Below are 22,564 nucleotides of genomic sequence, written 5' to 3'. Positions count from 1 at the left end.
CGGAGGCCTCCTCTAGGTATGGCAATGTTTGTTCCCTTACCTCGAAGTTGCATTACCCTTGCGTTGGTGCTGGAAAGTGGGTTAGGATTGCGCCCTTAGTCACCCATGATTTACGTGGAATTGAAAACTGTGCAATTCTAATGCAGAGCTTAAATATATGAAAAATGCTTAAATATAAAAATACAAAAGCCATTTCATATATCATTCCTTTGCAAGAAAACAAACCTGTAATCTTCGCAGCCTTTTCCTCCTGGTTCACTCTATTTTCTTCATCATCTTCATTATCTTCTTCAAAATCATCTAAATTTCCAATGTCTGCTTGCTTCATACTCATTAAACTAGCCAGGCTTTGCATATCTTCATCCCTTAAAATTAAAAAAAAAAAAAAAAATCAGGCACTTACATCAAATAGATGGCCACAATTAATTGTGCCACAATTATTAAGATAGCTATTAATACCCACAATTTCCATCAGTCACAATGCCCAGATGTATTAAAATGTATCATTACATCATCTATAGCTACTCTCCACCTGAGTATAATTAGCCCAGGCTATTAAAAAAACAATCCAATTCTAACTTTGGAGGCAAAGTTATGTCATGAAGTGATGGAGAAAGGACTACCATAGCAATTATGCCAAAGGTTGAATGCACCAAAAAGATCAATATCTTTTTGCACCAAATGCACCAAAAAGATCAGTACCAGCTATATCTGGTGCCAAAGCAAGGACCTTCACACTGCTAGCACAATCCTACTCTCCCCCAGCACCAGCTGCTGTGCTGGCCAAGGGTGTTGCAAAAGCACCATAAAGCATTCTGTGGCACAGTGAACTTAAGGAGCACTGGCAGGAAGGCATCTGCTGCCCCACCAGTGGCAGATCCATTTAGAGCAAGTAAGCGCCCGCCAGGTAGTGCAGAGGCTAGAGGAGGGCAAAAGGGTGTTCAGGCCTGGGAGGGGTTGACAGCAGCAGCACACACTGTAGCCATTCCTCCTCCCAGACTTGAAAGCCCAGCACAAGGCTTCTTGGAATTGCGCCAGTGATTTCACTGATGTCACCATTTCACTGATTTCACCATTGCGCAGGCTGGAGCTTTATCTGGGGAGCTTTATCTTATCTCAGTCCCCTTACCTTGAGGAGACCTCCAGCCTTATACTTCCCAGCGCTAAGGTATTCAGCTCAGGATTGGGCTGCCCATCTTATAAGCCACTCATTTGTGGCAGGAGCTTGCAGAAGACTGTAATTAGGAATTAGGATTTATGTAGGGCTTTTCCTTAGTGCTTATATACATTAGTGCAATGGTTCCCAAACATTTTCAACTGGTGGCTCCCTTGACCTACTAGGCCAGTGGTACTCAAAACTTTTCCGGCCAGTGGCTCCCTTGACCCCCGTGGCTGTTGGCCATGAGTCCCCATCTTGTTCCTGAGGGCTGGAAGTGACATCATTAAACAGGAAGTGGCCAGAAATATTAACTATATTAACTATATTAAATATAATATTATAATATTACAGTGGTGCCTCGCAAGACGAAATTAATTTGTTCTGCAAGTCATTTCGTATTGCAAAAATTTCGTCTTGCGAAGTGCGGTTTCCCCTAGGAATGCACTGAAATTTAATTAATGCATTCCTATGGGCAAAAAAAGTCAGAACAAAGTCAAATTTGGTTTACAAAGTGTTTATTAAGTGCTCTTTAAAAGCATACATACTGTACAGAGGATTTCAAAAATTTCAAGCACAAAACTTCAACTTTTTAATTTTAAAAGTTTGTCTTGCAAAGCACGGCCATAGAAAAAATTTGTCTTGCGAAGCACGGCATAGAAAAATTCGTCTTGCGAGTCACCAGAAAAAATCGCAAAAACGCTTTCGTCTTGCGAGTTTTTCGGTGTGCGAGGCATTCGTCTTGCGAGGCACCACTGTATATTTATTATAATATAATATTAAATATATATTCACTATATTAATATTAATTATATTAATCATATCATTAATTAAATGCAGATCTTAAAAATATATTATTAATACACAGCAATATACATGCTTTATAAATGATCAGCTGCTGATCACTGCTGGAGACAGGATGCTGGAGTAGGTAGATTTTGTCTGGTCCAGGAGGACTCATTTTTTTAAACTTTGTAAGCATACCAATAGAATTGTTTTATCAGATGAACTTTGTGAACAACCAGTCTGACCAACATTACACACACACACCCCTGTGGACCCCAATCCAACTAGTCACTTCTCCCATTCTCCTTGGATAGGATTGAACCCTTTATTAATTTAATGAAATTAAATTTTACCAGCAGCTGGTGGGGAAAACAAAAATAGACCATGAAAATATATCAGAGCTGATAAGGGTTTGGTTAGGAAGCTGATTTGTCTTCTATACTAGGAGATGCACAGCTCAAGCCTATGCATGTCTACTCAGAAGTAAGTCCCATTAGAGTAAATGGACTTACTCCCAGGAAAGTGTGGATAGGATTGGGCTGGCAATCACTTCATCAATGGCCGATAAGTATTCCCTTCAAATAGCAAGATTCATCACTTTAAAAATACAGCCTTTCCTCTTCAGTCAAACAACAAGATGAATAAATCACTTTAAAAACAGTACCCTTTTTCTGCTCCTGGCCAAATAAAGTGTGTGCTTGTCTCTCCCCCCCCCCCTTTGCCAACTGCATGGAAGCAACTTTAAGAGACCTGATGACTGGTAAAATAGGAAGCGTTTTATTTGGGGAGGGGGAGGAAAGCGGGAAGGTTTGGAGATCGAAAGGGGGGAGTAGAAGAGGGAGGGGGTTGAAAAGAGAGATTTCACTTTGATGAGAAGTGATCCCAGGCTGGGAACTAGGAACCAACCAGACAAGGATCATCGAGGGTTAAGGACTGCAAGCCAACCATGCTTGGAAGAGGGTGGGGTGGCAGCAACCACTCTCGCAGCTGAGCAACTCCCGTTTCTTCTGCTTTAAAAAAAAAGTGCGGACGACGGGCAGAAGACGGGCTCATATTCTGCCCAGGGGTGTGACTGTATCGCTGCGAGAGTACATCCCACGCCTCCCCTCTGAGTTCCTGGTGCTGCCCTAAAGAGCCGTGCCTCACAGTTTGAATAACACTGTATTAGGCCATTGGCCATGGCTCCCCATTAGAGCCATAATCCTATACATTGCATAGGGCAGCTGGTTTTTTGTGAGGATTCAGTGGCTCCCTTGGTGGTTTCCATGACTCCCTGAGGAGCCACAGATCACAGGTTGGGAAGTGCTGAATATAGTGCTTTATATATATTATCTCTATAATCCTTACAAGTCTGTAATGTATGTCACTATTATTATCTCTGTTACAAACGGAGGGCAGAGGCTGAAAGCTGTTTGTCTAAGGACAGCCCATTCCCATTTACAACTGTATATGCACTCTCTGTAGTGAGAGTATGAGACTATATAGTCAGAGTCAAAAGCCATAATCAACTCAAACAACAAGAAGGATATTCTCAACACCTGCCACTATATTCAGTGAATGTGTTCAAAAAGAGCTATTCGGCAATCGAGAGGAAAAAAAATAATCAGCTTATCAAGACTTACGTTGCTTTTCCTTCCCTCAGGAAAATACATGATAAAGAGAACTGCAGGGTTGAAGATACAACTTTCTTAGACAAAGGTTTGAATTTTAACTTGACATCCGTCTGTGTAGGCATGGGACTTGCATATTGCTTCATGTTAATATTGCTGGTGGCGAGAGCTTTCCGGCGTCCAGAAGGCGATTCCTTGACGGGGGAAAAAACCACCCACCATTAAATAATACAGTTAAATAATACAATTTTATTTTATTGATATCACTTCTCTTCCAGGAAACTCAAAGGCATCATAAACAGGGTTCCCAGTTACCTCCTATCCAGGCACAACTACATTCAGAACTGTTTAGGTTCAGCAAAACCTACTATATCATGCGGCTTCAGACTTTGCCTTCTTGTGCATAAATGTATTCATATAAAAATATCACCTACACACCCACACGTTTTGATTCAGGGTATAAAACTAATTACGTTGGCTGAGGCAGAACACTTCAAAATCTACTAGCATTGAACATCAAATATCAGCCAGAACTGTTGACTAACACAAAATTATTTACACCGATTAGGCTATAAAACAACACAATTGAAATGGTGGAGGAGGTGAATGCTATTAGGAAACAAACCACAAAGCATGACAGTTTTCACCAGTTACTTTCAGAGCAATGCTAAAGTGGATCTGGCATTCAAATAGAGAGCTGAAGGTAGCTAGTCTGAAGACCAGCACAATAAGATATTATGACTATTCATATTACTATAATAAATTAAAATACCTTGATTGCACTTCTTTTTTATTCAGCTGTCAGAACCTTCAGCCTCAATCTTTTCACTGACTGACAGCAGAGGCCAGAGAAAAGAGAACTGGCATTGTTTGTGATAGTCGCATCTGTTCAACTTGATTCAGTTAAGAGTATTTGCATATTCTTAAGTATTTCTTCTGAGAGGGCCTAAATCCTTCTCAAGTGTTTGGTGCATTTTTGAAATTCACTCATAAAAGGTATCTATATGCACTAATAGTTCAGTATAATATGACTGTGCATAATCTGACAGATAAGGGTGGTTTTTTTTAAACAAGGTATTCTTCAGGGATGACATATTACATTCTGACATTCTACTGGGCAGAAATGTCAAGTACCTTTAGGAAAAGCTGCTTTCCTGTACCGATTGAATTAGTGGTTGTTATTCAAGGGAAATGGCAACCACAGAGAAAACTTATTTCTATTTAGGCAATACTTTCCAACTGGTGAATAAGATGGGGGTGGTAGTTGTTGGGGGTGGTCAGTCAGAATCATCTTCCTTTTAATTCTATACCAGTGTTTGAAATAAACACAGATTGGTAGAATTGTACGCATTTTTAATAGTGCTAGAATACCACTATGAAGTAATGCTATTTGTACTGAAGGGACATTGAATCAGTGATGGAAGGAAGATACACCAGGAATAGCTTTCTTAAACATTCTCTATAAACATATTTTTCAGTCACTTGACAGAACTCTTGACAAAAATGACTTTACAGAATTCAAGATACGCTTGACAGAAATTACTAGAATTTTGTTTTTTTTACCCCTTCAAATAAAGATCTAATTTCTTATGGTTACAAAATATTAACCTTTTTAAAAACAGTATGAACATGTTGTGGCCACACATTGCTTACTAAGGTGTCCCTCAATACCTAATAAAACTTCCCACCTCTAATCAAGTAAAACAAAAGCGTGGACTCGCAAGTTTGCCATTGCTTTAACATAGGAAAATGGGTGATCCCTAGGAAAGCTTTGAGAAGTTTTTCCTCTGTTAAAGAACAACAGCTTCCCAGCAGAGTCTTCAAAGCAACTAAAACGGAACTGGTTTGGGTTTATTTGTGATAACTTAGTTGACCCAGGTGGCAGGAATGGGAACTCAAGTCAGGTGACTCAGCCTCGAGTCGCAAAAATGTGCGTTTTTTGTTGACTCATGGACTTTTGAGTCACATGTGACTCATAAAAGCACTTGAGTCAAGGGCCTCCGACACCCCCACATGTGCAGTCTTGAGTCTGCCTGTGCCTGGATGTGCTTGCTAACTGTTTTTGCAGAGAAATCTCATGGGCTATCATTTAGACCAGGCATGCAGGAGGAAAGTTCCAGTGTAAAAACACTTGAGTCAAGGGCCCCCTGACATCCCCACGTGTGCAAACTTGAGTTTGCCTGTGTCTGGATGTGCTTGCTAACTATTTTTTACAGAGTGAGAAACCTCATGGGGTCATCATTCAGACCAGATGAGCAAGAGGAAAGTTCCAGTCGGGAGGCAGGGAAGGTTTAATGTTTTGCATAGGGTGGGAGGTGGAAGCGAGTCCTTTTGCCCATCTCTGATAGAAAGGAAGGAACCAATTATCATTGGGCATTTTGATACTTTCTTTGGCTGAGGTAGGGCACAAGGAGGAGACAAAGGGGTTTTTGCCTTACAATTGGCTGCAGAAGCCCAGGGAAGGGGGGAAGGATGTTCATAGCCATGATGCTTTCCACCACATGGCTGATGGGGAAGAGGAAACCTAATTGAATAATTGGCTGCAGTGCGACTTATTCTGAGTAGAGCTACCAAGGATTGGGTTATCCTGGTAAGCCTTGCAGCTGCTGCACATGACCCTCCTCTCTCTTGTTGCTTCTGTCCCTGCTCTCTCACAGTTCCTCCCCTTCCACCCTGTTTACAGATGGACAGGGACATCAGGGGAGTGTTTAAAATGAACTCCAACACACACACACACACACACACACACACACAGACCAGCAGCAGCCCTGTTTTTTTCACAGAGGGTTTTTTAAAGGGGGTGATTCTACTTGAATCCTTTATAGTCACGAAAGGGCAACTCAGTAAGTGCCCCTGTTATGACTCATTTTCGAATTGAGTCACAGTGGGGTTGTGACTCTAGACTCTACTCGAGTCAAGCCATGCTGGAATTTTCCCATCCCTGCTAATTGGAGATATTTTGATACCCAAGTCACAAATGGTACCCCACTCCTATGCTGGTAAAGAGAATCAAATTAAACATTTTGCAGCTTTCATTATATTCCAACATCTGTTGCCTTGCCCTGCCCTGCCTGAACACAGTGTTACATGAAAATCCCCTTTTGCCTTTTTAGTTGTGATTTTATATCAATATCATGTAGGCCAAAAACCTCTCACACAGGCCAAATTTCCAAAAAAAACCTGGTCAAGCCCATGGTTACAACATCCATCTCTCCAGGAACAAGTCTGGAAGAGCAAATCGTTGCTTAAGTGTCTCCTATTGTTGTATTGTTTAACTCAATCACTGCTTATTGTGTAAGTTCCCCTAGCTAGGAAGCCAACCATTAGACACATTGAATTTCGCTGATAAGCGACATCCTGACCCCAAACACCCTCGTAGGTCGCAGTTTTCCCCCAGCTCAGCGCCCAGCCCATCTCAGTCACAAAAAAAATCCTTTTTTAAGAGAGGGCTTCGCCTCATGCTCGCTCTCTCTGGGCTCCCCCCCTCCAAGGACACAACACATCTGTGTTGTGAGGGTCCTCCATAAGACTCTCCATCCCCCATCCAACTGCTTTTCAGGACAGGTAACTATATGCATCTGGAACTCTTTCCCTTCTTTCTTTCCCACTTATTTCTCCCCTTCTCTCCCCATCTTTAGTTAGCAATGGGGTTTAGCAGACCAGGAACCCCTAAAATCCTTCGCTACAAATTTCCCTTTTCCTAATTTCCTCGGATGCACCAAATACATGTCACATGCAACCACCATAAGCTAGGTACACTTTTCAAGTACTAGAACCAAGAAATGTGCATTATGTTTTCCTCTGTGCTTTTGTAATAAAAATCTAATCTTGTATGAAAAAGTTATCTTTCTCTCAGTCTCCTCCTTAAACAAAAAAGGGAATTTCTCTGCATTACTCTGTCTTGTTATCTAGCCTGCAATCCTGAAGTTCCAAAACGGGTAGTATACTAATTCCCCTAAACAAAACCCCTTTTTGGTAACAACAGGGCCTCTTCTGGTCCCAACCATTTCTTAAGCAAGCTGGCTCACTGTCAATTCTTATCATCAGTATTCCAAAGGAGTGCCAAGTGAAAAAGTTTCAACAAGCACAACCACCTCTCTTACAAGAATAATCATCATTTTATTTTGGTACCTTGTAAGCAGGCTGGTAAGTTCATTATGCATATATATTTCCTTCATGTACTATTACAGCTCACCAGATGTTGGTCGCTGGATTCAGCCTGTTGAATGTCAGGTCCTTCCCAAGGGTCTGCGATATTCACAGATATTTTCATAAAATTCAAGCTGTTCCAAGTCAGTTGGTATTTAGTTATTTCATTTACACCTAGGATGAGGTGGTGAACCTATGGTGCGTTTGCCCAAAGTGGCGTGCAAAAAAAATTAAGGTACTCAGCATGCCATTCTGTCCCCTGATCATGTCCCACCTGTAGCGGGGCAACAGGTGCTTCTCTAGCGATCACTGTTAGCCCCTTGGCCAAACCACCCAGTCTTTCGAATTCCCATGTCTTCTTAGCTACATGAACTCCCTTTGGTTCCAGTGCATCGCTCAGCTAAGTGTGCGACCTTCCAGCCACCATGCCTTTAATTCAACAGCTCCCACAGATGGAGCTGTTAATGAGCTTTAATTCAACAGCTGCCACAGATGGAGAAAGGATACCTAACCATAGCTCACCATGAAAGGATGTCATAGGCCAGTTGAGCAGAATGTCCCTCTGCAACAATGGCCAGGAAAATGCACAGCTGGACTCTCAAGTGTCCAATTTATAGTTTGCTGATTACTTGTCGCCCTGACTATGATCTTCCCTGCTTATAGTTATCCACAGTTCTCTAGCAACCATCCAGTTGACACTTTGGACCGCTAGACTTCACACCATGGTGCTTCCATCAGATAAGAGGCAGCTGCCTCAGGTCCCCTCTGCTCATGAGAACCAAAAGAGAATAACCCACTGATAGCTGGTAGCAGTAGTGTAGCTGAGGGGGGTTACAGGACCCCAGAACCTGTGCAATCCTGGCCCCCCCCTTGCACACACCCTGCGCTCTCCAAAGGCAACTGGAGCTGTGCTCTGGCCATGTCCAGAGGGTGATCTGAGGCCTGGGGAGATTTTTCTCTAAAACAGCCTTTCGCAAACTGTGAATCCGCACCTACTAGTTAGGTTGCAAGCCAATTTCAGGTGTGTCAGCTGGCGCTGAAAAAAAGAGCTGAAAATATAGGGTACAGAGCTACTGGGCAAGGTGGGATCCCGGTGGGAGAGGCATGGTGCTTTGCCCTGAATAAGATGGAAGCTGGGACGCGGGAAAGGGAAAAGACTGTGTTTGTAGAAGGATCAAAGTCTATATTCTGCTTCGACTTCTGAGATGGAATGTTTGGATTCCAAGCTATGCAAGATAACAGCACAAGCGTGCAGTGTAATGCGATCTTTGGCTGATTGTGGCTTAGGTCTGAAACCTAAACCGATGATGTCCCTTCTGGCCATGACATCACTTCTAGGTTAATGACATCACTTCTGCTGGGTCCCAACAGATTGTCATTCTAAAAAGTGCAACCTGGTGCTAAAGAGTTTGAATAAAACACTGATGGTCCAATCACGAGGTGACATGAAGTATAATGCATGGGCAACGGACTGTGAAGGGCATAAGGGGTATTTATGATTTGGGGGGTGCTTCAGTTCACCTCTAGTCCACAACTGATGGATGCTGCAATAATCTGCTTCTCGCTCACTTGAGTGAGAAGTGGATCACCCCCACTCCTAACTTTGCCCCCCCCGTACAGTTTCCTTAAAGTACTTTTGCCTTTATTTAAAGGGACAGTGCTTGCCATGCCCCTAAATAAAACCAGACACCTTTCATCTCTGGGTTTGACAAAACTGGGCAAGAAGCACAGTAAAGGGTCTTTCTTTTCTACAGTGCTGCAGCATGGGGAGTGGGGTGGGTAATGCCCCAGGTTGCACTGCCCCTGCTATGAAACCAAGCTTGGAAAAGTATATCAGCATCTCTACTCCAAATATAAAACAGAAACTATACTCTCTCTTCTTGCAGTTCAGTTACTTGGCAACATACTCTGCATCTGTGGGCAGGCTTGACTAAATACAAACTATTCCACTGCTTAAATATGGAACTAATGCAGCATAAAAAGTTACCTTAAAAACAACAGAGGGCACACCTTAGTTACCAATCAACACTCTTCAATATTACAGACAGCATTTTGACAACTTGGCACAACTTAGAAAGTTACAGTTGTACTTGTGTGGTAGTAAATAACACAGTGGCACAGAATACTATTATGCTCTCAGAGGGACTCATCTTTCTCACAGGGGTTTATTTTAGGATCTAAAAAGGAAAGCTGATGTGATGCAGTGGACTGAGCATCAGATGAGCAGGCAAGACCTTATGCTCACCCATAAATATCAATTATACTGCATGCCTAAAACTCTGGGGTAAATACATACTCCAACAATCCCTCATTTCTACAAAGAGAAACTTCTGTCTCTCCTGGACCTTTAAACAACACAGGGCGCAATCCTAACCGGCAGTTATGCTAGTATAGGTGGCCCTGGAGGGTCGCAAACGTGCCGTAAAACATGTTTGCGCCTCCTTATGCGGGAGCTGTGCTGGCGCATTCAGATGCGCCAACGCATGGACTGAGGCAGAAGCCTCCGCCGCAGCTCCTGTGCTGCCGCTTGTGTCAGCACGAGTGCGCCAACATAAGCAGCAAAGGTAGGCGTGGGGGGCATGGGGAGGGGGTGGGAGAGGGCGTTACTGGGCGGGGGGAGGGCGGGTCCAGGGCAGGCGTGCGGGGAGCCGCAGGCGTGGCTGGGACCCGGCAGTTATGCCGGATCCCAACCCCCATTCCCGGGGCGAGCAGAGCAGCTTCAAGTCGCTCCACTCTCTTCGGACTTGCACCACCTCTGGAGGTGGTGCAGGTGCGAGGAGACCCATAGGGGCTCGGAGCCCTTACCCATGGGTAAGGGGAAGACCTTCCCCTTGCCCGTGGCTGAGCCGCTGCTCGCTGCAATCCCGCGATGGATGCAGCGCAAGCCTCCTGGCTTGCCTGCTCCAGCGCGGGTTAGGATTGCGCCCACAGTCTTTAAAAAAAAATGATGAGATGTACTGCAAAGCCATTTAACTGGCAACCACCACATGCACTGCTAGCCAGAAGCCAGAGGATTGCCAATTCAAGTTGGTTGTCTGTATAATTAGGCAGCTGCTCACTGTCATAATTCTTTCATCTTTCTTGTGAAATCAAGCGTTTCATTGTTTCATAACAGCACAAGTAACTTTATTGCTTAACAAAAATTCTCTACACAAGCCAACGATTTCAATGAAGGAGTTAGTGACCAAATTAGCACTAAGTTTAATTGTAAATGCAGCATTCCCTCCCAAATGCAAGACTGACCACAGGTACTTTGCTGTGGTAGGCAGGGAAAATCTGCACTTCCACTTCTTAATGCTGTACCTAATATGTGAGAAAAGAGGGTACTGAACCTGTCACAATGCATAAGGTTACAGCAACAGCATACATAACTACATTTAAAAAATAATTTACTAACCAGAACAGCATTAGCATATGTAATGACAACACAGAACAAACATTTGTTTGCTATTAAAATTACTTTGGTTTAATTCTTTGAAACAGAACTGCTTTATACATCATATTGTTACACGCACATGTGTTGTGTGTACACACAAAAAGTAAAGGCTGAGTCTTACAAAAAGAGATTTGGGAACATGTGAATTTTTCAGCCATGCTTAAGAGGGAATCATGATTAGCTACAGCTTTGCTCCATGCAGGCTGGCTTCTGCATAATGTGCAAAATCACCTATAATCAAATGTCATTATGAGCACATACATGTATGCTGGCTGCCTACTTTGCCATCTCCAGGCTTCCATATACTAGGCAAAACAATCAAAGAAAGGGAGGGTTAGGAATAACCATGTTTCATCCATAGTATGCTTAAAATAACAAATGAGGAGGCAGTTCTGCTTGATCAAGAGTAGACAATGAACATAACCTCTCAGTTGCATCTAGCCAAAAGCAATGTACCCCCCCCCCCACATACACACTGCTCTTCATTGCCTAATACTGCTCACTCCCCAGTGCCTCTGGCAGTCCTCTCTCTCACGGCTCCTTCCTCTCTAGCAATCTGCCACCACTCAAAAGCATCCAGTCAATTGCTTCTTTCCTCTTGGACCAAGTTGCCCCCACATAATCCTGGTGACCACAATTCTTGAGTCCTATTTCAGCTGCTTTTCATTCTCCCGTTTTCCTGGGGCCACTAACAGGCAGAAGATCTTTTGGTTTTGTTTTCTGTTCTCCTGAAACTAGTACTTCTTCCTTCCCAAGACTCCTCAAAAACATTGCGTTGGGGGTGGGGGAGCAAGCAGCACTTATAGAAAAAAGTTCTGCTTGCTCCATTATCTCTGCTTCTTCCACTTTTGTCTCTTCCAGCACCCACTGCTGTTGCTTCTCACACCCAATCAATATCCCATCCTCACTCAACACCAGCTCTCCCTAAGCAGCATAATAAAGTCATGATGGATAGGTATGGTATCATACTGTCACCTGAACAGTTCTCCTGAGAATGAAACTCCTGAGATAAATCACTCTTGCCAACTTATCAAAACAAGAAAGGACATTACAGCAGAACTAATTTTTAAAAAGATTTTTTTGCAATTTTTCTGCAAATTCAGAGTTGGACAACCCCCTTTTCTTTCACAGGGCCTGTCAATCTCATTTTGTAGTAGTATGATTACACACCAGGCCAGGGATCTCCAAACCTTTTCAGTATGAGGGCCATATCATATATTTTACATATTTTTGCAGATCAAAAAAAACAGTTTTATAAATGAATGAATGAAATTTTAATGAATGAATAGGCTTTACTTGGAACTTTGTGGTAATCAGCATGATACGACTCTGAACAAAAGAGAAATGTGACAATTACAAAGAAGCAATGCTGGGCTTCAACTGAGACATGACATTAGTAAATGCTCTGATAAAAAGAATAAACTGCTACAAACTGGCAAAAATCTTGTGGTAGGCCAGATGTGGCCCTTGGGCCACAGTTTGTTCAGCTCAGTATATTGGTATGGTCAATGACTAGCACAAATCACGCAACAACTTATCTTAAATTCTTAAAACCTTACAGAAAGCAACAGTTCTTAAAAGTTATAAAATCTAACAATCTATCAAAATCTAACGAAGAAGAAAACAACAATTACTATGGGCGCAATCCTAACCCCTTATGTCAGCGCTCTCCAGCACTGACATAAGGGCAATGCAACTCTGAGGTAAGGGAACAAACATTCTCTTTGAGGTGGCCTCTGTGAGTACCACCCAACTGCAGGAAGCTGCACATGTCCCATTGGCAACGCTATGCCAGTGTTACATAAGGGGTTAGGACTGCGCCCTATGTTGTGCAAACAATACAGAAAAGTTGATTTTATGAACATGTTAAAAATCTTGTTCAATTTGTATGATTTCCTGGCGGATTTTACAGGCAGCTGCAAAAAAAACTTGCACTGCGACAGCAGCATAGCTAAGGGGGTGCAGGGAGTAGCAGGTGCATGGGGTTACAGGCTGGGGGAGCAACAATGCACAGACAACAACAAAGCCCGGGCACAGCACACAGGAGGCTACGGGGGAGGGGCAACAGTGGCCCATCAACATCGCCCACATGAAGCCTCCCCCACTCCTCTCTCCCCTGCGCAGGCCGCCTGGACAAGTGCCCCCATCCCAGAAAACATGGGATGGGGAGCATGGTGGCTGTGGCTGGGCCCTCCCCCTGCTAACCAGGGTGGACCCATCTTCACGCCAAAGCTCTGGGCCCCACCAGCCACCCAGGAGCCTCCCCGCTCCCTCGCCCCCAGCTGGCCCAGCCAGGCCTCCTGCCCCACTGCCTGGGGAGCCTTTAGGAAGCCCTGCTGACCCCTCAGTTGCCCCTTGTGCTGCAGCCAAATGTAAGGCGCAGGCGCACACATGCTAAACTGCCCCCCTTGCAGCTGGGGTGAGTGAAGGTGCCCTGCGCCCCTGCCCTGTATATGTGTGTTGCGGGGGTGGGGGGGTGGGACAGTCTAGCCTGTAACTGTCACTGCCCCTGCAACTTACATTTGGCTGCAGCACAAAGGGCGACGGAGGGGTCAGCAGGGCTTCCCATAGGCTCCCCAGGTAGCGGGGATGCAGGGCAGAAGGTCCGGCTCAGCTAGCTGCTGGAGAAGGTGAGTAAAGATGCCCCCCGCCCTCTGTTTGTGCCTGTGTATGTGGGGGGGGGGAGAAAGAGAATGAGCGTATTGGGGAGGGGGCTACAGAGTCCTCTTTGCACTGCGAACTGTAGTTTGCAGTTTGCTGTTCATAAGAAGCATTTTAAAAATCTCTAAATCAGAGTAGCCAGGAAGCTTTCTAGTGAAAGGGAGAATAACTTTAAACAAATTTATTCATAATATGGTCAATAGAATAAAACATGTTCTAGTATTTCAACCTCTCTAGTATTGCAAGGGAAAACCCTCTCAGATATAGGTATTTTTCTATAGAGCCCCTCCACAATTGCCAAGGGAAGTACTCTCCATCTAATTAGGAAGAATGGCTCTTTCCAAAAATGAAAGAAAGGCAGCCAGGGCAATGACGTAGCTGGTATTTCTCTTTGGTGTTCTACCAGTGCCACCCTGCCATTCGATATCTAGCAACCTCTGCTTTACGGTTACTTTCGTGTAATCAAAACCCATTTCTAGAAAAGCTTGCAGGGAAAGGCCCAGGCTCATCAACTTATGGTGCACTGCCATTAGTCAGGAGGGCCATAATTTGGAGACCCCTGCACTAGGCTATGGAAGGAAACATTTTGGGAGATTTTTTTTTTTTTAAATGTAGATCAATATTTTCATACTCTGGGACAAAAGATTGAGTACATGAAATAAATTTGAAATGTGTTCTTCCTACATGGAACCAATCTTGGTTTTTCTAAGGAGTTGGAAATTCTCAAAACTCATGGAGCTTTAAAAAGGAATTTGTTCAAGAATATCACATATTTCTAGAATAAAATGAAGCTCATGAAACACCAGAACTTTGTTCAATGCAATTTGACCAAACCCTGCAACTTGCGGATCTCCAGACATTTTTTCCCTTTGCAAGAGAAGCTCTCATACTAATAAAAAAAATGGACGTGAAACAGCAGTTTTCTAACAAAGTTTTTAGCTTTAGAAGACCTAGCAATTTACAAGGTCACTAACTCACAATTTTTTTTGTAAGTGCTGCAATTTTAGAGTATTTTTAAAGTGTATAAACCAACTTATCTGCCAGCTATGGCCTCCAAGTTTGCTGAAAACAACTTGCTGATGTTTAGAGTCTACAACAATGGTTCTCACACATTTAGCTCTGGGACCCACTTTTTATAATGAGAATCTGTCAGGATCCACTGGAAGCGATGTCATGACTGGAAGTGACATCATCAAGCAGGAAAATTTTTAACCATCCTAGGCTGCAATCTTACTCACACTTACGCAGGAGTAAGTCCCATTTACTATCATTGTTAAAAGCATAAACATAATAGCTTATTAAAACTACAGAAGTGTAACATTTTCCCAAATGCAGTCGCATACCATGGTAGCATCTAGTCTAATATATTAAAAATAAAATATTGAAATGAATGAGGACCCACCTGAAACTGACTTGTGACCCACTTAGTAGGTCTTGACCCACAGTTTGAGAAACACTGGTCTATAAGACAATGAAAGGGAAATCCAACCAGGTTACATTCCTCTTTTCTTGGTTTTTTTTTTAAGTACAACGTTGTAACACATCAATTATTTTGAACATACATCATGAACAAGAGTTTATTAATAAACATCGGTACAGCCCTAATTGCAAATTAGAAATTGTTTCTAGTTGTGGAGAAGAAGAGACATGTTGCATCTCTAATTCAAAGGAGGAGAAGCCTCACCCCTCTTTGTTATCTGTTGCCAGGTTTTCTTACTGGCTGTTTACATCGGACTCATGAATGCCCAGATATTATCAATGGCTCAAAGCACCTTTTACTAGTTATGCTATATACGTGCGTCAACTATGACACCCCCTGGAAAAACAAGATGCTGCCAGAGTTTTCCATGTTTCAGTAATATTTAGTATTTCTTAACCAATTGTATGCATACCACCAGTGGTACTTGATACACATGGCGCCCCCCCGACTTCTGCCATTCTAACAGAAGTTCCATTTCATATGTATTGCAATTAAAACACCACATAACAATGTGAACTTGAGCTCCTTTCAATACAGTCATTTTTTGATCTTCCTTTCTTCCCTTGCCCCCAGCCCAAACAATATGACAAAGGAAAAAAAAGGACAGTATTTTTAAGTTAATTTGCCTATCACTCATAAAATACTAGCAATACCATTTTTCATTAGTTAGAAGCACTCCAAAGTGAAACAAGTCCAGAAGTTCCTGTATTACGGTCTCTAAAGCTACATCACAAGTTCCATACTGCTTAGGCTATGCTGAAGAGATCACTGCTTCACCAGCAGAGCAAAATGGATCACTACAGAATCTAATTTGTGAAAGTATAGAGCAATTAAATGCTAAAATAGACAAGCTACAGGAAGCTCTCTCAACTGGAGAGAGTAAATTAGAAACTATGTCAGTTAAAATAATTTAGACAGTTGGATGGAAGATTTGGAGGGCCAAATGCAAGTTGCACAATCTGTGCTGTAAAGGTGCTTAAAAATAAAATCATGGCTCAAGATACCCAGAACGTTTATTAAATGATGATGCATATGAATGGAGAAGCTAATGTTTAAAAAATGTGACACACAGCAGAAATATTCAAGTTCTGAATGATAAAAGAGTAGGAGAAATGCCATAAAATTCTTGAAGCAACAATACCAACTCAGCTTGTTGCAAGATAATTTGAGATGGAGGTAAAGAGGTGCAAAGAGGAGTAGCCCCTTGAAAATATTGACTTCTGTGCTTATGTTCAGCTTCTAACAGCTCAATTCTATTGGGCCTTGCTGCCAGGGGAATGTGCATCCATCATTCTGCAAAAGCACAGTGAAGAGCTTCCTGGCAGAGTGCTCAGTAGCTTCTCTCTCTACCTCTCTGTGTTACACTTTCACATGTGCACATGATGAAACTGCAGGATGGAGGATCTGCCAGAGTGTCGAGGAACTGCGCTGTGAGTAGCTGCAACTCCTGGCATAATGCCACTCTGACTCGCGTCTTTCCTTTCCTCAGAGGAGAGGAAAGACGCAGCCCAGAGCAGCACAGAATCGCGCCCTGAATGGCTGCAACTCACAGCCATTCTAGATGTGATTCTAGGCCATCCCTTCCTTCATCAGGATTTTTTTTTTTTCAAAGGAAAAGAAGCTGGTAAAACTATTGGCTTCTTTCTCTTAAAAAAAAGAAAAAATGGGTGGCAGGGGGGCAAGGCTAGAGCCACTGCTCCGTAGGCTTGGTGGCCAGGGCATTTGTTCCCCTTGTCAATTTCTGGTGGTGAATGCCCCACAGGCACTGTTCCCTTTAAGCCATGCATCTTGAAGCACTGGGAAGCTAAGCTCTGTACAGCTTGGAGTTCCCTACAGTTTGACAACAACATGTGATGTCATCTCCATGCTCCTGGAAACAAAGGGGTCCATACAGCAGCACAGACCTCTTAGAGGGAATACTGCCCACAGGGACTCAAACCCTTGCCATGGGGAAACATGTATGTTTGTTGCACATGTCTGCCCTCTTCTGAGGGAGCTTTCTTTCTACCCTCGCTTTGCTATGGTTAAAATGGTTCTCTATGGATGTGTGTGCTTATGCTGTTGGGATACAGGTACTTGTACCCTGTGTGCTGGGGTTCCTCACAGCCCTTTGCTTTTGCCCTTTTTTGCGGATGCCGCTGCTGCTCATGGAAAGGTTAGTGGGGAAATCTTTCATCATGATGGGTGTCTGTGTGTGGTGCGCTTCTCATTCCAGTGGCTGGCAGAGGGATATAACCCAGTATTCACACTGGACCTGCACCTGTCCTACCCCCTGGTCTGTTCACCCTGGCAGTAATGTTCTGGCTGCAGCCATTGGGGCTGGGTGGATGCAATGACTGGCGCCTTAGACATCACACCAGTGACACATGGATGCCGTGCTGATGTTGGGTCAATGATGCACTGATGTCAGGCGGCTGCTCTGTGGGTGGCTGACTGTGTTGGGCTTTCCATAGGCACTGTCAGCATTGCTAAGACTGCAATGCAAAGCTGCTTTATTACAAAGTCTGTACCAGCAGTACTGGAAGGATTGTGCTGGTGCAGCATTGCTTGGAGGGCTTAGGATATGAGGGGAAGTCATGCCAGTGTTCATGCAATGTTGGCACCATGTCCAAATCTGTTTGGGTCAACAATCCCATAAAAAATACTTTGCTTGTGCAGTGGGACCCCAGCATCTGTGGATCTGGCCTTCAAGGATTTGACTCATCACGGATGTTGGGATTCAGGTCTAAGTGTCCTTTCAGTACAAAAAAAGTATGCAAAAATCGGGTTTCCTACCTTCAGGAGCAAAAAAGCACAATTTTCAAACCTTTCCAGGCTAAAAATAGCTTTGAAAGAGCCATTTAAGGGCCTCCCAGCATCATATAGTTGAGGTATACCACATTTAGCCACTAGATGAGGCTGGATGTAATGAAATTAAATTATTCCATTACTTTTAGCCCCATCTAGCGGCTGAATGTGGTATAGCACTATACTATACAATGCTGGGAGACCCAGAAGCGGGTCTTCAGAGTTATCTTTAGCCCTGAGAGGTTTTGCTGATTTTTGCACAATATTTTTGTAATTAAAGACCTTTAAATAGGGACTCTAGTGTCCATGGATTTCAGTATCTGCAGGGGATTCCATAACTGAATCCCCCAGATATCAAAATAAGACCTGTTGTTCTATTTTCTCCAGTTCTACTTAGCTAATGTTGTAATTGCACCTGATTTTTCCTTAAAAAATAAAATGTAATTCTATAGTGTTTTATTTGCGGCCAGCAAGAAAAAAACTACAGTAATTTAGGAACCACTCATCATTTAGAATGTGGCATGTTACACAAGAGTAAGTTAATAGCAATGACTGATAAACTATACGTGCCCACACAACTCCAACTCATTATTGCAGCAGGATATGTACACATTAATCTGTGCCAGGAGCATAAAATTAGTGAGCCCTTTCACTTATTAAAAATATTCATAATATCCAGATGCTATTGTCAGCAATGAAGCAGGACAGAATTACAGAAAGACGTGGATGTGGAACCAACCTCAGCTTAGAGAGAGAGAGGAACATATCCCTAAGCACAACTCAGGGTTCTCCACTGGCTGGACCAAAATCCCCCAGTGACCCAAAGCCACTCACAGCCCAATCCTAGGCTCCATGCTGCAGTTTTGTGCCGGCACGCACAATCACAAACATACCATAAGGCACGTTTGCAAGCCTCACCACTGGGCTACCAGTGCTGGCTGGTGCTGGGCTAGCGCAGGGCTAGCGCGGGGCGGGTGCCCAGTCTCTGCTGCTCGGTGGTCTCAAAAAGTGCCTTTTACTCTCGCAACCTCCTGTAACTTTGTTCTTTTTTACTTGCTAATTTCATCTCCTAAAGTCTTGATACATACAGATATGACAAATAATCCAAGATACGTTATTTTACACAGTACAGGCATGCCCTGATATCAGCGGGGGTTCCGTTCTGGTACCCTCCACTGTCAACTGAAACTGCAGGTAATTGGGACGCATCCCCTGCCCTCCAGAGGTGAAGCGCGCGGCCTCTGCCGGACTCCAAATGACAAAAAAATACAGGAAAAAATGCTACTTCTGGTTTCTCTGTGAAAATCAAAGTGATATTTTAAAAGCCTTATAAGTCATAGGGAGGTCCAGGGAAGCCAATGACAGTTTTCTCATGAGCCCAATAGGTGCAATCGGCACTGAGAGAGAACAATCTGCATACAGTCAAACATTCCATTAACAATTGACGATATGAACCAATTTAATAGATTTTATACATATTTGGGGTTCTATCCACAGATAAGCCCATACTGGAGGGAGGGGAGAGAACATCCCCAGCCTTTTAGCCACAATGCTATAAAAACTTCCCAGGATTTATGAAGTTTCACTTCATTGGAACTTACTTCTAGGCAGATATGCACAGGTTTGCACTGTTAAAGACACTGCACTTTGTGAACTTCCATGGGATCCGATGACAATTGTTTTTAGCATTTTATAAGGTGAAAGGTGGGGGAATTCCAACAGAATTTGCAAGGCATTTGTTATGTGCTGAAAGAATGAATGTGGCTGTTAATTAGGAATGTTTTACAACTCAAAAAGTGTCTCACCGGATCTTGGCAAGAAGCACAGATAATAAAAATTGTACTAGGTACAGCTGAGCCAGAGAAGGCTGTCACCTTACAAATTTATAGAGAACCGGGCATTGTTTGTGTACTACTGAGATTACTGTTGTTCTGTCATGTTCACCCATGTGCAATTAAAGTAAGGGGTTTTTTTTAATTTTTTGTAAAAATAATGCAAGTTATGTTTGTACTTTGTTTAATTAAACTTTAGAAAAAATAAAGAAAAAATCCAGCATATATAATAACTGGTATTGTTCATTATGGGTGAAAGCATTGGAAAGTTATTTTATATAACTTCAACATTTTCACTTAAGACTTCTAGGTGAATGTTGCAAGCTCCCCATGAAATTCAAAAGCATGTTAACCATATATGAGGTTGCTCAAAATGTCCTCCCCTGCCCAATATAAATTCTGTTAACTGGTGCCATGGCACAATTTTATTTTAACACTATTGATCCATTTGAATGTACAGTTGTTAGAGTTTCTAATAAACAAGCTGGTGAAGATGTTTGCATATGAAAAACAACAGGCTTGTGAATGAAAATAAAAGAAGTGACACAAATATTGAGAGTACCAGTTCTGGAGTTGCAGCACCCCCTACTGAGGGTTAAGCAACACTTACAAGAGCAAAAAAGGTGTCCAAACTTGTTGGCCCTTTTCCAATACCACCCGTCACCTCCCACGGTTTTTGAAACTGTTTACAATACATTGTGCACATTTAACAGCAAAACTACCAGTATGAAATCTGAATGAGATACAACATGTAGTTGTCATCTTGGGAGGAACAAACTGGAGAATGTGGAGTCTTCTGAGGATTAAGATCCGAATACACCTAAATATATACATGTTTGTGCAGGTAGCTCTTAATAGTCACAAACTATGCATTTCAGTGAAGAAAACAGAAGATTGTATACACAATTATTTACTACTGTATCAGAAAAAACAATATTCCATTGTAGATGCGCGCGAGCAGACACATGAATGCACATAGCCAGAGACTCACAAACCAGGATGGGAGGAAAAAAGGAAAACCCATTGAAATGGATTAAGAGGAGACCAAAACATGCCTGGTCTAAAACAGAACAACAAAAGTAGCTTCCACTCAAAAGAACTAAAACACACACACACACACACACACACACACACACACACACACACAGAGAAGGGGAGAAGAGAAAACTTTCTCCTCAACTAGAGCTATGCTTTGTTATGTTCTCTGGTCAGAAGAGAGACACATATTCCTCCAAATGTGGATTACTCCTATTAGCAGTTATAAATGAAGAGATAAGCTGTAGCACAACAGCAGCTCTTTCCAATGCTTGAGAAGACATGGCACTTTTTGAATCTGGTAGGATACTAAACTGTAAAAAAATTTGGCCAGGCAACTTTTATCATATTGTATTTCAAGGTCTAAGATACAATTCTGTAAGTATCAAGAAACAAGAGCTCTGGTAAACAACATTTAATTGCTAGTATTTGCTGTAATACGTGAACTTCCACGTGAATTTGATTCCATACAAAAGTTCCATCATAGAAAGATTTAATTTTCTTTCCAGACTATGCACAAATTAGTTACGGATGATTAACAAAGCATTCATTCTTTTTTTTGCTTTGGCTCAGACGTCTATATTACGTTGGTGTGAAAGAAATACTTCATTATGTGTGTTGACTAAATATGAAATACTGTAGATAAAGGGTGTTGTGTTCACGTCTATGTAGTATAACCAACAAAAGATGTGCATTCTTAAGCAAATATTTTATGAAACGAGTTTTTCTAGATTTTAATTTTTTTAAAGCTAATATACAAAGCTATTTTCTTTTTATTCAACATTATGAAAACTGATCCTTAATATAGGAATTATACCATCATATTATTAAACAATAGCAATTTCTTGGCAACCTGCTGTCAGTAGAAATTACCAAGCTAGATGAACCAATAGTAGACAGAAAGGAGGGTTCACATGTTCACTACAGCATCACATGTTAACTACAGCAGCAGCAAAGTATCATCAGATCTGAAATGAATGGCTTGATGTTTACCTTTGCTGAACTTCTCAACACTGAAGAAAATGCAAAAAATGTCTCAGCATGAAGATCATTTGTACATATCATTATATGTGCAAATTACACATATTTGTAAGTCCCAGTAACACAGCTTCCAAACGTCTATAACAGGGGTCTCCAAACCCTGTCCCAGGCATCTACAACAAGCCGCTATTTGGCCCATGGCAAGCCTCTGGATCCCTGCAAGCCTCTGGTCCGCTCAACCAAATGTGACCAGAGCTGTGCTCCAGTTGCATCTGGAGGTTGTTCTGAGAGCTGGGGAGGCCATGCGCCTCTCCTCAGAATGCCTTCTAAAAGCCTAAAAACATCTCTTCCCAGTTTTCCTGAAAAACCAGAAGTGATGTTTTTGAGCCGTCTGAAGGCCTTAGGCTTTCTAAGGCTTTCTAATGTATTTATTTAAATTTTATATTTAAAATTTATTTTTCTGGCCCTTGACACCATGCCAGATATTTGATGTGGCCCTCTGACCTAAAAGTTTAGAGACCCCTGATCTATAATATTCATACAATATAATATATATTGTATGAATATAAAATATTCATACAATTTTCACATATGGCAGTTTACACTGACATACATATTTCTTACCCAGATAACTTTGATATAGGAAAATTA

The 22,564-nt window shown here is 42.4% G+C and overlaps 1 protein-coding gene across 2 annotated transcripts in view; it reads right to left on the bottom strand.

The window, feature by feature from the left end:
• The window catches only part of EHBP1 (EH domain binding protein 1), a 347,196-nt gene that overhangs the window by 215,097 nt on the left and 109,535 nt on the right, over positions 1 to 22,564 (bottom strand). For both annotated transcript variants that reach the window (XM_066638694.1, XM_066638607.1), the window contains exons 6-7: positions 3,565 to 3,746; positions 226 to 365 (exon numbers count right to left, since the gene is read on the bottom strand). In XM_066638694.1, coding sequence (XP_066494791.1) covers positions 226 to 365; positions 3,565 to 3,746 — 322 coding nt within the window. The remainder of the gene's footprint in view (positions 1 to 225; positions 366 to 3,564; positions 3,747 to 22,564) is intronic.

The sequence above is a fragment of the Tiliqua scincoides genome, chromosome 1, assembly GCF_035046505.1.
Source record: "Tiliqua scincoides isolate rTilSci1 chromosome 1, rTilSci1.hap2, whole genome shotgun sequence".
Taxonomy (NCBI): Eukaryota; Metazoa; Chordata; class Lepidosauria; order Squamata; family Scincidae; genus Tiliqua; species Tiliqua scincoides.
The sequence above is the reverse complement of the archived record's forward strand: the minus strand, read 5'-3'. Positions and strand labels throughout refer to the sequence as shown.